The sequence below is a fragment of the Stegostoma tigrinum genome, chromosome X (assembly GCF_030684315.1).
Source record: "Stegostoma tigrinum isolate sSteTig4 chromosome X, sSteTig4.hap1, whole genome shotgun sequence".
NCBI lineage: Eukaryota > Metazoa > Chordata > Chondrichthyes > Orectolobiformes > Stegostomatidae > Stegostoma > Stegostoma tigrinum.
Genome location: NC_081404.1, coordinates 10,931,083 through 10,948,111, shown reverse-complemented (window position 1 = coordinate 10,948,111; position 17,029 = coordinate 10,931,083). Strand labels below are relative to the sequence as shown.

General features: G+C 39.8%; 1 protein-coding gene across 3 annotated transcripts in view; it reads left to right on the top strand.

Annotated features, from left to right (window-relative positions):
* The first annotated feature begins 6,873 nt into the window (after positions 1-6,873).
* Positions 6,874-17,029, top strand: part of pmela (premelanosome protein a) — a 34,377-nt gene continuing 24,221 nt past the window's right edge. For all 3 annotated transcript variants that reach the window (XM_048523663.1, XM_059643475.1, XM_048523662.1), the window contains exons 1-2: positions 6,874-7,005; positions 16,098-16,232. In XM_048523663.1, coding sequence (XP_048379620.1) covers positions 6,924-7,005; positions 16,098-16,232 — 217 coding nt within the window. In that variant the 5' untranslated portion in view covers positions 6,874-6,923. The remainder of the gene's footprint in view (positions 7,006-16,097; positions 16,233-17,029) is intronic.

The following is a 17,029-nucleotide window of genomic DNA, read 5'->3' as shown; positions in this document are numbered from 1 at the left end:
GTATGTGTTGGATTTAAAGGGTATATAGTTTAAGGGGTTGCATAATACCTAATAACCTGTTTTGCCACTTGTTAAAGACTAAATTTGTTCATAATAGTTTCTGTGTTTATTGATGAAACCTAGTTGAAATCTTTTTTTGGTCCTTGATAACAGTAAAGCAAATTAACCATCTTGAATATTCAATGGGACACTTACACTTTTGGGAAGTCTCTTGAAGTAGTAATGCTTGATTACCAGTGCAGTCCTCCCAAGAGAGTTGTAATAATCATGATCGTCACACACAGAAGAGTTGAATCATGAATATGACTTTGGTCCAGCCAGTGATACAAATGGGGTGAGTGTGGAAATGAATTGACATGTGTATTTTTATAATTGTTTTATTCTTCTGTTGTGTTTTGCATTTTGGGACAATAATCTTGCTTCTGGATGGGATTCTTAAAGACCTTAGTTGGATAATTCCAATACAAAAGAAAACAGTGCAAGCTAACAATAATATGCTCTGCACCTCCAGGTCAGCACATGTAGTGAAGTGAAAGGTTATGTGAAGAGGGAATTTATCTCAATGAGTAACTCAATTGACTGAGCATAAATCGAAAAGCCCAAGTGGTCTGAGACAAAGTGAACCACAGTAGTGCTCAATTGCTTTGAGGAATCGATATTTAACATGTCCAATCAGTGAAGGGCACAAGCTCTGAAGAATGTGAATGATACAGTCAAAACAGTAAATGCTAGTCAGGGGACATGGTCATGATGTATATTGCTTGGGGGAGACTGCATTTTGAGTGTTACCTTTAGTTCTGGCCTTGAAACATGAGAGTGACATTCAGGTCTTGCAGGCAGTCATAAGATGGATTCCCTGATGTTCAAGATCTGAATATTGAGGAAAGACTGGGGTGAAAGTGATTTTCATCCTTGAAAAGATTAGATTCCCTACAGTGTAGAAACAGACCCTTTGGCCCAAAACGTCCACACCGCCCCTTGGAGCATTCCACCCAGACCCATCCCCCTATAACCCACACACCCCTGAACACTACAGGCAATTTAGCATGGCCAATCCACTTACCCCGCACATCTTTGGACTGTTGGAGGAAACCGGAGCATCCGGAGGAAACCCACACAGACACGGGGAGAATGTGCAAACTCCGCACAGACAGCTACCTGAGGCTGGAATCGAACCTGGGTTCCTGGTGCTGTGAGGCTGCAGTGCTAACCACTGAGCCACCATGTAAGAGGCACCTGAAAGGCAATCTCATAGAGGTATGTTCTGATACCAACTTGCATGGAATCAATAGATTTGGAAAATTAAACTGTAAGAGTCAGAAAAGGTGGCTCAAAAGTAATAACATGGAAATTTTAGACCGAAATCAAGAAGTACTTCTTCAAATAAAGTTATCAATATGTGAAATGGATTCAGTAATGGAGGCAAAAATCCTGGAATAATTTAAGATTCACTGAGTATTAGTGAGGGAACTTGCCTGTCATTCTGGTTGATTGGCTGGAGACTCTAAAATCGAGTCAATGGCTTTCTACATCCATACTTAGCCTGTGATCCTTTAAGGGTAAATGTCATAACACCTGAAACACGTGGTAATGTAATAATCTCACCAGACTTTATAATTGGGAAGGAATAACACAAATTGGGATTGTTGCACTGCATCAGATTTGAAATACAATTTGGGTGCTGTACCTTAGTGGCTTATAGTACTGGATAGTATAGCTGATTTCCCCCCCCCCCATGGCAAGTTGTGAAACTGAATTTGGTCATTTATGCCCAGGCTCCAGAAAATCTCCAGTTCCACATTATATTCATGTGACTCATAATGCCCTCTGGGAAACAGAGATAGACCATAAATTCCACCTTGCTAGTGCCATCCACATTCCGTAAAACAACATGTTATCTGACGTTAGGATAGGGGTGGACTTGAATTTTATATTTTTTTCCACATTGGAGATGTTTAGTGGAAATCATATCATGTTGTCTTCCCATCATTTTTTAAAAGCACTTTATTTTCCCTGTTTTTCTATTTGTGTTTTAATTTCCCATTCAAAATTTGACTCCACATGCACAGCGAAGATGCACACAAAAAATTGCCGGTTTTCACCCATGATTTGTTTCACTCTGCTTCTTCCCACTGTTGGATCATCGAATTAGACAGTGATTTCTTGATGTTCTGAAGATTTGTGAACATGCTGCTGAAGCCTTGACCAGGATGGTCTTAGGTATGACACTCAGTCTGTGTTAATTTAACTTGATTTCGGTAGTGGTGACAGAAGGACATTTTAAAAGTGGCCTTGCTCAGTATGCCAGACTAGCGAGAAGAAATTCCAACATACATGACAATCATCAGCTTTTTCAGATGATAGTGTTTTGAACAGGACAGCATGTCAGATTTTTTGTAAGAAAAAAACGTTATTTTCCCACTAGCATTAGAGATTTTCAAGCAGTTAGATTGGTTTTATCAGCCACCAGTTCTGTTGTTCAAACAATCAGACCAGCCAATTATTTTAAATCCCTGTTCAGATAATGATCAGATAAATATCCTATGAATATATAAAGCACTCACTATCATCATTAACTGACCTCGAACCTTATCATTTTTCAAGGTTTTTAAAAGAGAAAATATCTGAAATGTACAGCAGAGTTGTAAAGACTGAAGTTTGGATGCGACCTTTCATTGAACTCTTGTGGAAATTTTGTTCAATTATCCTCCTAAAGTTTCTTAAACTAAACCTGATCATTAACCAGTGACCTGCTGGAAAGAGTGCATAACAACAGATAAGGACAACAATAGTGACCATCTTAAATCAATAAATGCTGGCATTAGCCAGTGACGTCCACATCCTGTCAATGAAGGAAAAACAATCAGAGAGTTTGCCAACAGTCATTACCTAGACTCATATATGCAGAATGCCCATTTGGCAACTACCAGAGGGTTACCAGCATCCAGGGAACTAATGACTGACATGATGCAAGAAAAATCAGTTTTCATATATTTTTCCATATATTCCTTGTGGAAGTTTGGGTGTTACACCATTTGTGTCAGCCCTGTAAGCAAAGAGTTAACAATTGGTATGTAAATAGGAGTTTGTATTGATTAGATTTAAATAAAGGATGGCACAGAATAATTAGGAATATGAAACTAAACATTTAGACAAAGGTTAAGCACTTCAAACAATATAAAATGATTACATTAATGTTGGAACAATTTAAAATGATTGAATCTGCCTGTAGGAAAGGGTGATTCAAAATGCGTGTTTGCATTGTTATAATTGTATTGCTAAATGTTGAATTTAATTGTTACCAAAGGTACCAAGAAACAATTTAGACTCCAATCCTCTTAATTTTTGATTCTAAAACTACTTTTTGTCTTGTCAAAAATCTGAACAAAATATGAAGTAACTTAGCAAAACCTTCAGATTAGTTTCTGCATTCAGGAAAAAATAGGGAAATGTTGAATGAAGTTAAGCTTCCAAAGCGTTGGAAAACATGTGCTAGTCTTCTGTACAAATCACAACTTGATTTGTTAAAAGTCTTGCATTCTTTTTACAGGCTGTAATCTTCCTGATATGCTGTTTGTTTTGTGTTAGCAGAGTTAGATGATTAAAGCACAAGTAACATTACATTTAGAGCAAAAGGACTGCTTTTGGAGGAGAGGTTCAAACTCTTAACCAGCCATTTTTGTTAAAAAAAAACTGTGGAAGAATGCTTGGAGACATGTGTACACTTGGATTATGCGTGGGTTAATGGAGCTTTGATAGGACATTTCAACCAGCAACTTGATATGCTTCAGAAAAGCATTGGAGCTTTGAAGCTTTGTACCTAAAGATATTAATGTTTGTTTGAGACACAGTAATAAACCTGTTTAGCCTTCTGCCTAACAAATTGCATTTACAAGTGGATGGGTTAATTCTACATTGGTCAGTGGGGGGAAGAGAACAGTGTTAGGCATAAAAACTACCCACATAATTTGGTTGGTGCATAGATGGCAAGTGAAAACTGCAAACTTTGTTTGGCTAAGTATTGGAACTGTAAGAACAGGCTGGAGGTTGCAGGGAGGGCATGGAGTGGTTCTCACTGTATTCCCCCTGCTTGATGTTCTGTCCCTCAATAAATGACTTTGAATGAAAACTTGCTCCTGAGTCTACCAACAGACACTCCAAGGTTTGCTTATTGTCCTCCCTGCATGGGAAGCACCTGCCCACTGCTCAGTTAATACCAGCTCTGGTGGCATGAGGCTCTTAACTGAGCATTAATTGACTGCTTAAGGGCCTCAACTGGAAACTGATCAGGAAGGCCACCCACAAGCCCCAGACTCAATCAAGATAGAGGCAGAAAGGTGGTGGTAGGGCATTCCACCACCAAACCCACCAGTGGGGAGGGCATAGAATTCCACCTGTGGTTACCATTGTAATGTTAAGAAATGTAGCATCCGATTTGTGCCCCACAGACCAGAACATTATTTTAGTGATGCTGATTGAAGGATAAATGTTGGCCATGAAAACAGAGGAGCTCGCTCGTATTTATTTGAATCACGGAAATTGGTTTGTATGTGGAATGGACTTTCAGAGAAAGTGGTGGGTGTGGATACAGTTACAACATGTTAAAGACATTTAGATAAGTACATGAATAAGAAGTGCTTGGAGGGATATGGGCCAAGCGCTGGTAGGTAGGACTAGTTCAGTTTGGGAACATGGTCAGCATGGATTGGCTGGACAAAAGGGTCTGTTTCCGTGCTGTATGACTCTACATCGTTGAATTCTTTGTACCCACTTCCTCACTTGGAAGCAAGAGCTCCATCCAATGTATGTGCACTTTTAAGTATTTTCAGAGAACAAATATTAAGTAACTGAGCTATCCCATCTCTTGATGTCTGAGCAGAATAGATACATTCACTCAAATCAGTGAAAGAAGACTTCTGTTTAGTTCACATGAAATATTTTGTTTTTTTTAAATTTGCCCTCCCTCCAACTAATCTTCTCTCCTGATGTGGAGGTGCCACTGTTGGACTGGGGTGGACAAAGTCAAAAGTCACACAGCATCAAGTGATGAAGGGTCTAGGCCCGAAACGTCAGCTTTTGTGCTCCTGACATGCTGCTTGGCCTGCTGTGTTCATCCAGCCTCACATTTTATTATCTCAGCATCAAGTCCAACAGGTTTATTTGAAATCACAAGCTTTCATAGCACAGCCCCTTCAGGTTGTGTGGTGTCATGTGATTTTTGACTTCTCACTGAAGGTCCTATCTCATATTTGGGTGTGGTTCCAAAGAATGCAGCAGCCATTCAATAGCTCTCTCCAGTCTCATGTTTTAATTTGCAAATTGACGTCATAAGTATCAGTCAATGAGAAGAAATGACAGAGAGATGGGATCATCGCAATCAAGACCTATCCCGCATTCAGAAATAGGTACTTTTCAGCAGGCGTCACTGAATAGTGCTTGGGTGCAAGAACTGAATGATTTTCCTTTCTATCGTTCAGGGATGCTGATACATTTTGCACACTTTTCTCTGGCCAAACAAGCTTGACAGGGATGAGGGGTTAACCCTGGAATCTTCCAGTTTACATAATTTGGCAAAAGCACTTTTTAGTTTGATGTAACATCTGTTTTTCTCCTGGTATTTTGGGCTATACACTGAAAGGGTCTACATTCTTAAGCCTCTGTCATTGTCACTTTGAACCACATGACGAGGTGCATACCTCGGGACTCTTAATGTCTTTCCTTTCAACTTTTCTTTCACTGGCTATTAGGAAGTGTTTGTCCTTCAGTCTGTTTTTCCCCACGGGAAAAAAACTGTTCAGTTGGGGAATCAGGAACACAAAAGCAGCTGCAAACTCAAGTGTTCTAATTTGCCACTAAGCTTCAGTGCCTGTAAGAATGAACAAATCAGCATTTTGCACATTGCAAGTTCTTAGATCCTGCAAGGACTGAGTGTTCTTTGCAGCTTTCAAAATAAGCACACTATCACACAGCATCATGAAACATATTTCTGCCTGGACTTATCCTGTGCCTGTGGTCACCTTGTGTGTGCTAACCTTGAGTGTTTTGGCTATGTAGTACCAAGTTTGTGCACACCGACTGCGTGTATTAACTAAATTAATTTTTAAAAAAATCAACACAAAATCAAGCCTGGTTTTGCCTTTTACAGTAAGGAATACATAAGACTATACTATCAGAAGTCGTGAACAATGAAGCTGGGAGGACAAGGACCAGCCTGCTAAAACAGCAAACTGCTGCTAACCATTGTTCTTCCCCCAACCTGACACTGCTCCCTGCCTCCTGATTGAACCCTGACAATTTCCACCCTCTTCTTTGCCACCATCCTGATTATCATCTCTCTCAACTGCCCTTTTTTTCCTGATCTCCAGAAGGACAATGGGTTTAGTTTTGTATTGCTCTATCAAACAGTTAGACACAATGGGCCAAATGGCCTCTTCCTGCATTGTCAACATCAATAGTTCTATGAAAGTGAGAGAGCGATGCAGACAGAAAAAGTGAGACAGAATCAAAGAGAAAGAGAAGGAAAAGAGTGGAACAGTGATAGACTAAGTGAATAGAAATCAGAGAAAAGAGGACAAACAAAAACTAAACCTGCACAAAAACACAAAATTGCTATAACTTCATATTGTTAACCTCCAGGAATGTTATAGGATGACCGAAGCTGCGTAGCATATAGTGAAAAATGATTGACAGCGTGTGGTCTGGATGAAATCACATCCCTTAAAGGCAAGCTTTAAATGACTATGCCTGGAGACAAGTATTCATTACCAAAGTATTTATTCATCAGTTCTCAAAAGGTTAAATTTGTTATAGTTTGCTTCACTGATGTCACAAGTAGGCTGGTTTTACATTCATTTGATGGTTTTGCCTTACTTAAAAGTAGCTTCCATATAAGATTCGATCTCTTCGTCTCTGAAGTTTGCGAAATGAAGAGGGAAGAAAAGATGTGGAGCGATTTGCAGTTGCTCTTGATTTTTATCATTTGTGCTGCTCCTATGGTTGCCAGCTGTAAGTTTAATGTGCTTAAATAGAATTAATATTTTTCACATTTAACAGTGCAACATGCTATAGCTTCTGCAGTAAAGGATATTACAATTGGTATTGCTAATTGTGTGATGTTGGGAAATTCTAAAACTCCTGTTTTCCGCTGAGGCAATAGAACACTTGCACATTGCTGAGTGAAATCTGTTTTTCAGGTCTAATAAATAATTACAAGGCAGGTTCTTTTCAATACAAGAGGGAAAATGTTTATTCAGAAAAATAAATATAATATGCATAAATATTGTATTTTTTCCAAAACAGAATTGTAATATACTTTTTTAAACATTATCCTAGGTGGTTTAAGGACGCCTTTAGGATTTAAATGATTACTGATATTATTATGACTTTTTTCCAGCTTGGCATGTTCCTCCCTTCTGTTATATAATTTTCACTAGACTTGCAACATGTTTTGGCAGGTTTCATACAAAGCAGCATTTTTAACAGCTTGGAGGTGTTGGTACTGTACCTTATTTAAACTGTTAGTTTCACAGTTTGTTGTGCTGCAGTCACTTGAATTGTTCCAGTGTAAATTAGCTACAAATCAGATGACACTTAATTGCTAAATATAGCTTTCTGGGACTGTGGTCCCAAGGTTTAGAATTCATGAACTAAGTCTCTTCCGCAACCACTAACTAAAGATGATATTCGCCCTCCAATGCCATTGGCTGATAGAAAATCCTATTTCTTATGAGCCATCACAATTTAGTAAAAAATTGTTTGCCAGTAATTTAAAATGCCAAGAAATATAACTAGCAGGGCTAAAACAAACTGAATGATGTGTTTGTTCAAACCCATATTGTCAGTCTGTGACAGAGAAAGATTTATATTGTGCTTTTCATCCCTCTGTGGTCTCACCTCTCCCAACATTTTGACCTTATCCAACCCTCCTACAACTTTGTGTTTCCCAACTCCAACCTCTTGGGTTTCCCCCACATCCCTGTCCTAATAATTAACAGCTGCACTGTTAACTGTCCAGACCCTCAACTCACTCCCTCCCTCCCCCACATTTAAACCAAATTTGCAAGTGACACAAAAATCAGTGGGAAGGCAGGCATGAGGATGGCATAAAGAGTCTGCAGAGGGGTATAGACAGATTAAGTGAGTGGGCAAAATCCAGCCAGCTGGAATATTATGTTGGAAAATGTGGGGTTATACATTTTGGCATTGAAAAAACTACAGAGTTGAATAATATTTAAATGGAAAAAGACTTCAGTAAGCTACAGCACAGAGGGATTTGGGAGTCAATAAAGACCGAAAGAACTGTGGATGCCATAAATCAGGAACAAAAACAAAGTTGCTGGAAAAGCTCAGCAGGTCTGGCAGCATCTGTGGAGAAAAAAGCAGTTAGCCTTTCAGATCCATGAACCTTTCTCAGTTCTTTCTCAGTTTTTGTTCCAGGATTTGGGAGTCGTTGTCCATGAATCGCAAGCAGCTAACATCCGAGTTCAGTGGGTGATAGGGAAGGCAAATGGAATGTTGGCCTTTATTCCAAAGGGAATGGAGTGTACAAAGAGGGAGGTTTTGCTAAAACGGTACAAGGCACTAGTCAGACCACAAGTGGGATATTGTAAACTGTTTTGGGTACCTTACCTCAGGAAAGATGTATTGGCATTGAAGGCAGCCCAGAGATGGTTCACCAGGCTGATAGCAGGTGTGGAGGGACTGTTTCATAAGGAAAAGTAATGTAGATTGGGCTTGTGCCTATTAAAGTTCAGAAAAATGAGAGGTGACCTTATTGAAACATACCAGATTCTTAGGGGGCTTGACAGGGTGGATGCGGAGGGGTTGTTTCCCCTTGTGGGAGAGTCTACGCTCAGAGGGCATCATCTCAGAGTGAGGGGTCACATATTTAAGACCAAGATGAGGAGGAATTTCTTCTGTCAGAGGGTTGTGAATCTGTGGATTTCTTTACCACCAAGGGCTGCTTCAATATATTTAAAGCTGAAATTGGATAGAATTTTAATCAGTAAGGTAATCCAAGGGTTTATAGGAAAAGGCAGGAGAATGGAGTTGAGGATTATCAGATTAGCCATGATCTCGTTGATTAGTGGTGCAGACTCACTGGGCCAAATAGCCTAATTCTGCTCCTATGTCTTATGCCCTCAGGACATCGCAAAACACTTGACAGATAACTAAATAGTTTTAAAGTCTACTTACTGCTGCATTGCAGGAAATATCAAGGGATTACAATAAATCTAACCTTTTACAAGTCAGAGTTTGTGCTACTGTGTCAGTTAAACTAATGAAAGTTTCTGACTCTCCTTTTCTCCAGCACAGTTTGCTTTTTGGTCGAAGTAGGAAACGTGCTACGTTCAGTTAGATGTAGCAAGCCTGTTACTTTGTCAAAAGGGACTAGTTGACTAAGTCAGCCCTTCATATCAGGACCACGTAGGCGACTACCAAGATGAAAAGACTTCCCTGCAAGATAAAGTTTCTTAGAAAAAGATCTCAGTCGTAAAGCATCAAATGGCTTGATCTGGGATAAAAAAGAATGAGAAAGCAAATGGAGTATTGACACTGAATAAAAAGCTTGATGCTACATATTTGCTTTCTTATGTTTAATCGCAAGATTTCTTTGTCTTATTCTGTAGATTAATGCAATCCCAATCCTGTGTACGAAAGGATGGTAAGGTATAGGTTTTGTTCCTCCTGGTTTTGGTGTTAACATAATATTATTTCCTCTATTTACTATTTGTAGTGAAGTCATAAATACTTGTACCAAAAAAAAACTATTGAGGATTTCAATGAATACCATGAAAGGGAATCTTTCTGGTGTCAATGATTTGATGCTGTGCTGTGGTTAGTGTTAAGATAATTCCTGTGTCCACAAGGATGTTAAAGTCACTCTAAAGTTCATTTAGTCCAATATCTAGTTGTCCTTTGTACTGTAGAATTATTAAAGGCTGTGTGTAGAGAAAGAGAGAGAGGGAGAATGAGTCATTTTCTAGTCCTCTGTCTTGTTTCTTTTCTTTTATTTTCCCTCTTGACCCATTTTTAGCCTCCTACCATTCTGCTTGGTCTCTATTTTTTCTTGATTCTGTTCTTTTAGATCCTTCCTTTCCCTCCATTCTCCTGACTTCTCTCACATCTTTTTGTCTCCCTTCTTCCTCTCATTCTCCCCATTCTTTTATCACGTTCCCACCCTGCGCCTCACCCCTTGCTCATCCTTTTGCACTCTCCTTTCCCTTCTCTTTCCCTTTTTCTCCCTCTGTCCTTCCAATGTCTTTTGACAGTTAATCTGTTTTCATCTCTGCCTCTTCTCGATTTTCTTCCCTCTTCTGAAGGTACAGGGATCTTTCTTGGTCAGTTTCAAGAGGCACTGACAACAGCCTGCAACCAACTCAAATGTCAGTTGTTAAATGCAGTATTTTGCAGGGATTTTTGAGGAGGGAGTGGGGAGGGTGTGGTGAGTGAGATAAATCAGAGTTAAATCCAGTCTGCCCTCTATCGATGCACACAAACATTGCGACATGAGAAAAGACCTCCTCCAGTAAACACAAAACACAGCAGATGCTGGAAAAATGAAATAAAAAGCAATGTGTTGAAGAAACTCAGCAAGTCTGGCAACATCTGTAGTGAGAGAAACGGAGTTAACATTTTCAAATCTGGTATGGACTCCCTCTCGTGTGGACTTGAAATGTTGACTCTGTGACTGTCTCTTCAAATACTGCCAGAGAATACCTCCAGGATCACTGAGGCTTGTAGTGTGCCTATTGCCATCCTCGTTGAAATCAGATTACTCAACAGGGATGTAATCTAAGACCTCATTTATATGAATCTTAGTGCCTCACTTGGCTGTGAATTTTAAGTAATTTGGAAGACTCCACTTTCTTTCAATGTATCTCCAGAAATACTGACCTTTAAAGAGTTAAAGAAACAAATAGTTTGGATTTCATTAATTAATCATACAAAATATCTTGCAAGTTTGCAGTACTGCTGCTGCCTTTAGTAGTTTTTTAGAAAAAGGGAACTCATTGTGATGAAGAGTGAAGCGATAATTGGATACAGTGTCGGAAACTACCATTAGCACATTAGAAATGTGTACAAAGAATAAGCTAACATCAGCACATATTAGAAAAGTGCAGAAAGTCTTCAGAACTTTCTCGAAAAATATAATGGGAATGAAAGTCCATATTTAGTCAAGTGCCTCTAATATCCCTTCTTTTGGAGGTACAGAAAGATATATTGTTTTTAAGGGGACAGTAAACAATATCAAAGTCACATTCAGTTGATGTGTGATCAGTTAAATCTAAACATCTTTCTCATTCCTTACTGAAATAGCCCCATTGTCACTTTTAAAACATTTGAGTTCAAAATCTTAGATACAGGTGACCAAAATAATTCAGTTTTGTCAACGGGCCAGCTATGTTACTGATGCAGATTTAGAGACTTCCAGCTGAAATACCTTAAAACCAGCCGTGAAAATGGCTTAGAGACTTAAAGTTATGACTAAGTAAAAAGAAACCAAACTGATTGCAGAGCAGCAATACTTCCTAACACGATGACATGCCAAAGATTATCCTTCAATCTACACTTCTAAGAATTAATTATCTGGTAATTTATTTTATTGTTGTTTGTGGTAGCTTGCTGTGCATGAATATAAAGTTACGGCCATGACAGTACTTCAAAACTACCTCCTTTCCTGTGAAGCACTTTGCTATTATAGGTATTCTTTTCCTTCTCATCCCAAATGTTGGCTTACTAGGGATACCAATATGTACAATGTAAAAAATCACATGACACCAGGTTACAGTCCACCAGGGTTATTTGAAGACACAAGCTTTTGAAGTCTCACTCCTTCTTCAGGTGTCACTGAGAGAGGTGGCATCAGATACAGAATTTATAAGCAAAAGATCAAAGAGTCATAGAACTGATGTGAGTGTTCTGAGGAAGTGTCACTGGACCCGAAACGTTAACTCTGATTTTCTCTTCACAGATGATGCCAGACCTGCTGAGCTTTTCCAGCAACTTCTTTTTTGTGTCATAGAACTGATGTGGTGTTGAACAAACTTAAGATGGCTGTTAAATCAGCTAAAGGATTAGTGTGCAAATTACCAAATTTCTTTCAAGTTACTGCCCCCGAGATTCCCTCAGTTCAGTTCCCTCAGTGTACCAGAGGTGACATTCCAAGTCAGACAATGCATTTTAGGTGTGAGGCCATGTTTAGAATCTGGCTGTATATTAACTTGGAGTCAGACTGGTTTTATTTCCAAAGTAGGAATTTATAAAATGGCTCATTGTGTTTTCTGAACAAAATAGAATGGATCTGCAATTACAAATCTGCAAATGCAAATTCATCCCGTAGATTTATATGTGTGTACGTGAGGGGGAGAGAGAAAATGTGTGTGTGTGAAAGAAATTTGGTAATTTGCCCACTAATCCTTTCTAACTGATTGAGGGTTTAACAGCCATCTTAGGTTTGTTCAACACCACATCAGTTCAATGACTTTTTGCTCTTTTACTTGTAAATTTTGTCTTGTGGTACCTCTCTCGGTGACACCTCAGGAAGGGGTGAGACTCCGAAAGCTTGTGTCTTCAAATAATCCTGTTGGACTATAACCTGGTGTCGTGTGATTTTTGACCTTGTCCACCCCAGTCCAACACCAGCACCACCATATCATGATATACAGAATGTATCTATTGCCTGCTGGGGTGCAAGAGAATGTACACTGTCATCAGTCAGTCACCAATATCCTTCATTCCTCCTCCTTCGGAGTTCAGTCATGTTAGAACGAAAATATTGTGAACCTCAGCTGGACCGCAGGAATTGATGTGCATTATTTTCCAACTTTGGTTGCCTGCTGTTTACACTTTGGTGGAATAGTATAAAGATCATGCATTTATAAAGCACCTTTCGCATGCTTAGGGTGCCCTGAGGTACTTCACAGCTAATGATTCACTTCTGAAGGGTTGTTACACAGGTAAATCAAGCAATTTGTAGTCCACAAAAAGCATGAGATGAATATTTTTTTTTGTCACAAACAAAAACAGAAATAGCTGGAAAAGCTCAGCAGGTCTGGCAGCATCTGTAGACAGAAATCAGAGTTAATGTTTCAGGTCCAGTAACCCTTCCTCAGAACTGATGGTAGCTAGGAATAGGTTGGTTTTTATGCAGAAGATAGGGTGGGGGCAGGAGGTAAGGAGTAAACAATAGGCAGAGATAGAGCCCAAAGAGAGAGAAGAACAGTTGGACAGACAAAGGAATGGATAACGGTCAGCCCAGGAGACTGAATGTTACTAATGGTGACTATTTGTGGCTAACAATGGGTTGTGTGTAATCGTAGACCATGTGATAACAAGGCTTGGTGTGTTAGGGTTGGGGTAAGGACAAGGACATGGGACATAGGAGATGGTGCCTCAAACTCTAAAATTGTTGAACTCGATATTGAGTCCAGAAGGCTTTAGAGTACCCAAGCAGAAAATGAGGTGCTGTTCTACAAGTTTGTGCTGAGCTGCGCTGGAGTACTTGCAGCAAGCCTGAGACAGAGATGTTGGCTAGGGCACATGCTGGCGGGCAACTGGAAGCTCAGGGTCTTTTTTGCAATAGTTGTTCTGCGAAGCAGTCACCCAGTCTATGCTTCGTTTCCCCAATGTAGAGGAGATCACATTGAGCAGTGAATCAGTAGACTTGATTGTGTGAAGTGCAGGTAAAGTGCTGCTTTGCCTGAAAGATATGCCTGGGCCCTTGGATACTGAGCAGGGAGGAAGTAAATGGACAGGTTTTGCAACTTCTGCAGTTGCAGGGGAAAATGCCATGAGGCTGTCGGGGGTGGGGGGTGTTGGGAGTGAAGGAAGAGTGGATCAGGGTGTCCTGGAGGAAACAGTCCTTCTGGAAGGCTGACAAGGGATGGGAGGGAATGTGTGTCTTGTGGTGGTATCTTGCTGGAGGTGGCAGAAATCACGCCTGATGATCTGGATGTGGATGCTGGTGGGATGGTAGGTAAGGACAAAAGGAACCTTATCGCTGTTGTGGGAGGGAAGGGAGGGGTTGAGGGTGGAAGTGCAGGAGATGGATCGGACCTTGTTGAGGGCCCTGTCGACAACGGTGCTGGGGAATCCTCAGTTGAGGAAGAAGGTGGAATTTCAGTGGCTCCCTTGTCAAAGTTGGCCTCATCTGAACATATGCGACAGAGATAGAGGAACTGGGAGAATGGGATGGAGTCTTTACAGGAAGTGGGGTGTGAGGATGTATAGTCAATGTAACTGTGGGAGTCATTTGGTTTGTAGTGTAGCCCCAGAAATGGAAACAGAGATGTCAAGGAAGGGAATGAAGGAGTCAGAGGTAGACAAGGTGAAGTATGTTTTGTGGTGATTGAAGATGGAATAAGGAATACAGACAGCAGGAGTTTGACATTAATAGTTGAGTTATTGTTGTTATAGTACATAAAATGTTCTATACCGGCAGAGTCTGCGTTTAATGTGTTAACTGAAAGAATGCATCTCTTAAAACAGAGCACTGTACTTGCATGTCAAATTTCAAGTTGAAGTGGATCTTGAAACTACTAAACACTAACTCAGAGGGGAAAAGGGCTAACTAGTGAGCTCAGCTGGCACCAACAGTAGACTTGCTACCAGTGGGAGGTCCTAGTGCAAATCAGATATTTAGTGTACTTCTCCATCTACTATCACCACAAAAGATCTGGCACAAGCCAGTGCATCTATGGAGTGGAAAAAGAAAACTTCTCTGCTTGCACACATTTCCACATTTTCTTTTGTTGTGCTCAGTGTTATCTACTGTTAAATATTTATTGACAGCCCAACAGTGTAAAATCTCCCCTTGTTGGCTCAAAGCAAGGCTTTAACAAAGTGTAAAAATGCTTTTCACTAAGTGGTGCTAAGCCAGATGGCTGGTGATCTTATTTGGCAAATGCCTATATATTCCTAACCAAGCCAACGTGTCATCGTGGTTATGGACCTTTTATGTATGCGTATGTCTTTAAATGTGTGCAAAATGGGGCAACGGTTACCCCGAAAAGAAACTTTCTGGCACTTCTACCAGCTTCTCTCATTTGTGAAAATCTCAGAAAAATTGCAATTTTGAAATTTTTCTGGGGTTCCTGCAGTTCACGGAAGTTCACTTCCAGAAACTGTGGGTGTTTTTTGCCTGTTCATACTTTCTAATGGTTCAGTTTACTTACTGAACAAAGGATTTGGCTCCTTTGTATCACTGGAGTGATCTTAGGTTGGAGTGATTTTGATAGCATTTTGTCTAACAAACTGTTACAGGAGACCTGGAAAATACAAGTGTCAATGGCTTAATTAAATGTGTCAGCTGTATTCTGTGTATCCAGCCCCAGCATGGAAAACAATGATGTAGGGCATGGAACAAGCTTGAAACCAACCAGACTTTGCAGTGATTGTGGACAATAACAGTTTTCTTTGAACCTATGATCTGGCACTATAGAATATGGCAAAATGTGAAGTATAATTGCATGAAAGTTTAACACAAAAGGTGCAAACTTATTATTTGGCTTCAGGCCCTCACTAACATCCCTTCAACAAGCAGGATTAGGTTCCTCAGCTGACCATCACATGAACGAGATCAGATGAAGATTTTGGGAGGCATGTGATGTGGATGTTCTCAGCAGGGATCTTGCTATATCACAATGTGTAGAGATGAAACCTATCACATGCCTCAAACGGCCTGATGTTTCTTCAGGCAAAAAATACCTAAAAGCGCAAGCTGTGAGAACTAATGTCCTTTGAACTAAATGAACGAAATGAAAAAGAAAATGGAAAAGATGAAAACAATCAAAATAAAAATATTTGCTAATTTAGCATAATTTCAAATTAAAATTAACCTTCGGTCAATTAGGCATTATATTAGGTTGGATGAATCTCGGAAAGGTTTTCCTTGCATCTTGTCCAGGTTTGTTATAAACTAATTGAGATCAATTGGTATCATTAGTCAACAATTCCATTATTATTTGATCACATGACTACCAGTAAATGTAGAAGGCAAACAAAATGGACCTTGATAGTTTCCTTCGAAGATAAACTGTAGAGCCGAATAGAATACTGTGCTTTTAATAGCTTTTTGTGGTTTGGTCTTTTAACAGGGTCTCCTAATGACGGACACAGAAGGAACAAAGAGAACTTTTCTCCTAGACAGTCAACTGGTTACAAATCCTGGAATTCTGACCTTTATCCCATTTGGAAGACTGGGGACTCACGGTGGCATGACTGTTGGAAAGGTGAGAATGTGAGATTGGACTACATTACATGTTCTGATTCTGTCAGAATTGGACTGATTTGTGAAAATTAGTAAATAGTAGAATCCTGAGTGAAGCTGACCTGACCACATCAGCATTTAATGAATTGTTCACGCTTTACAGGACCTAGATGATCTTTGTAATTTTACTGCACGACAGCCTCAAACCTAAGTCAAGCAAAGCTTTATTAGTATGATAGGAAAGCCATTCTGCAGAACATGATCTCTCAATTTCACTTCATTTTTCCTTTTACATTCCCTATTTTCTGTCCACAACACCCCATTGATTGACTGCATCTTCTTTGCCCAATTGAAATTTGTTCCTTGCTCATGGACATTGCCTTTCCTTTGTGCTCACTCCTTCCCGTCTCTGTCAATGTTTCTAGCCCTATAATCCTCTTAAGAAATCTGCATTCCTACAATTCTGAGCTCTTGTGGGTCCTTCACTTCCTTAATCCCATAATTGATGGCCATGCCATCAGCTGGTTAGGCCTAAACTCTGGAATACCCTCTCCAACCATCCCTGCCTCTTTATCTCTCCAGTTACAAGATGCTACTTCTTTGATCACAGTTTTAGTTGTCTCTCCTAATATTTCTTGTTGGTTTGGTGTCAGGGTTGGTCTGATAATGTTCGCATGAAGTGTTTTGGGACATTTCATCATGGTTTTATAAATATGCAAGTTGTTGATATCTCATGTTGTTTACACTAATCGATCTTGGTGTTCTGATTTAGAGTTCGACCATTGAGATAACAACATTAAAAAATAGCCATTTCCAGAC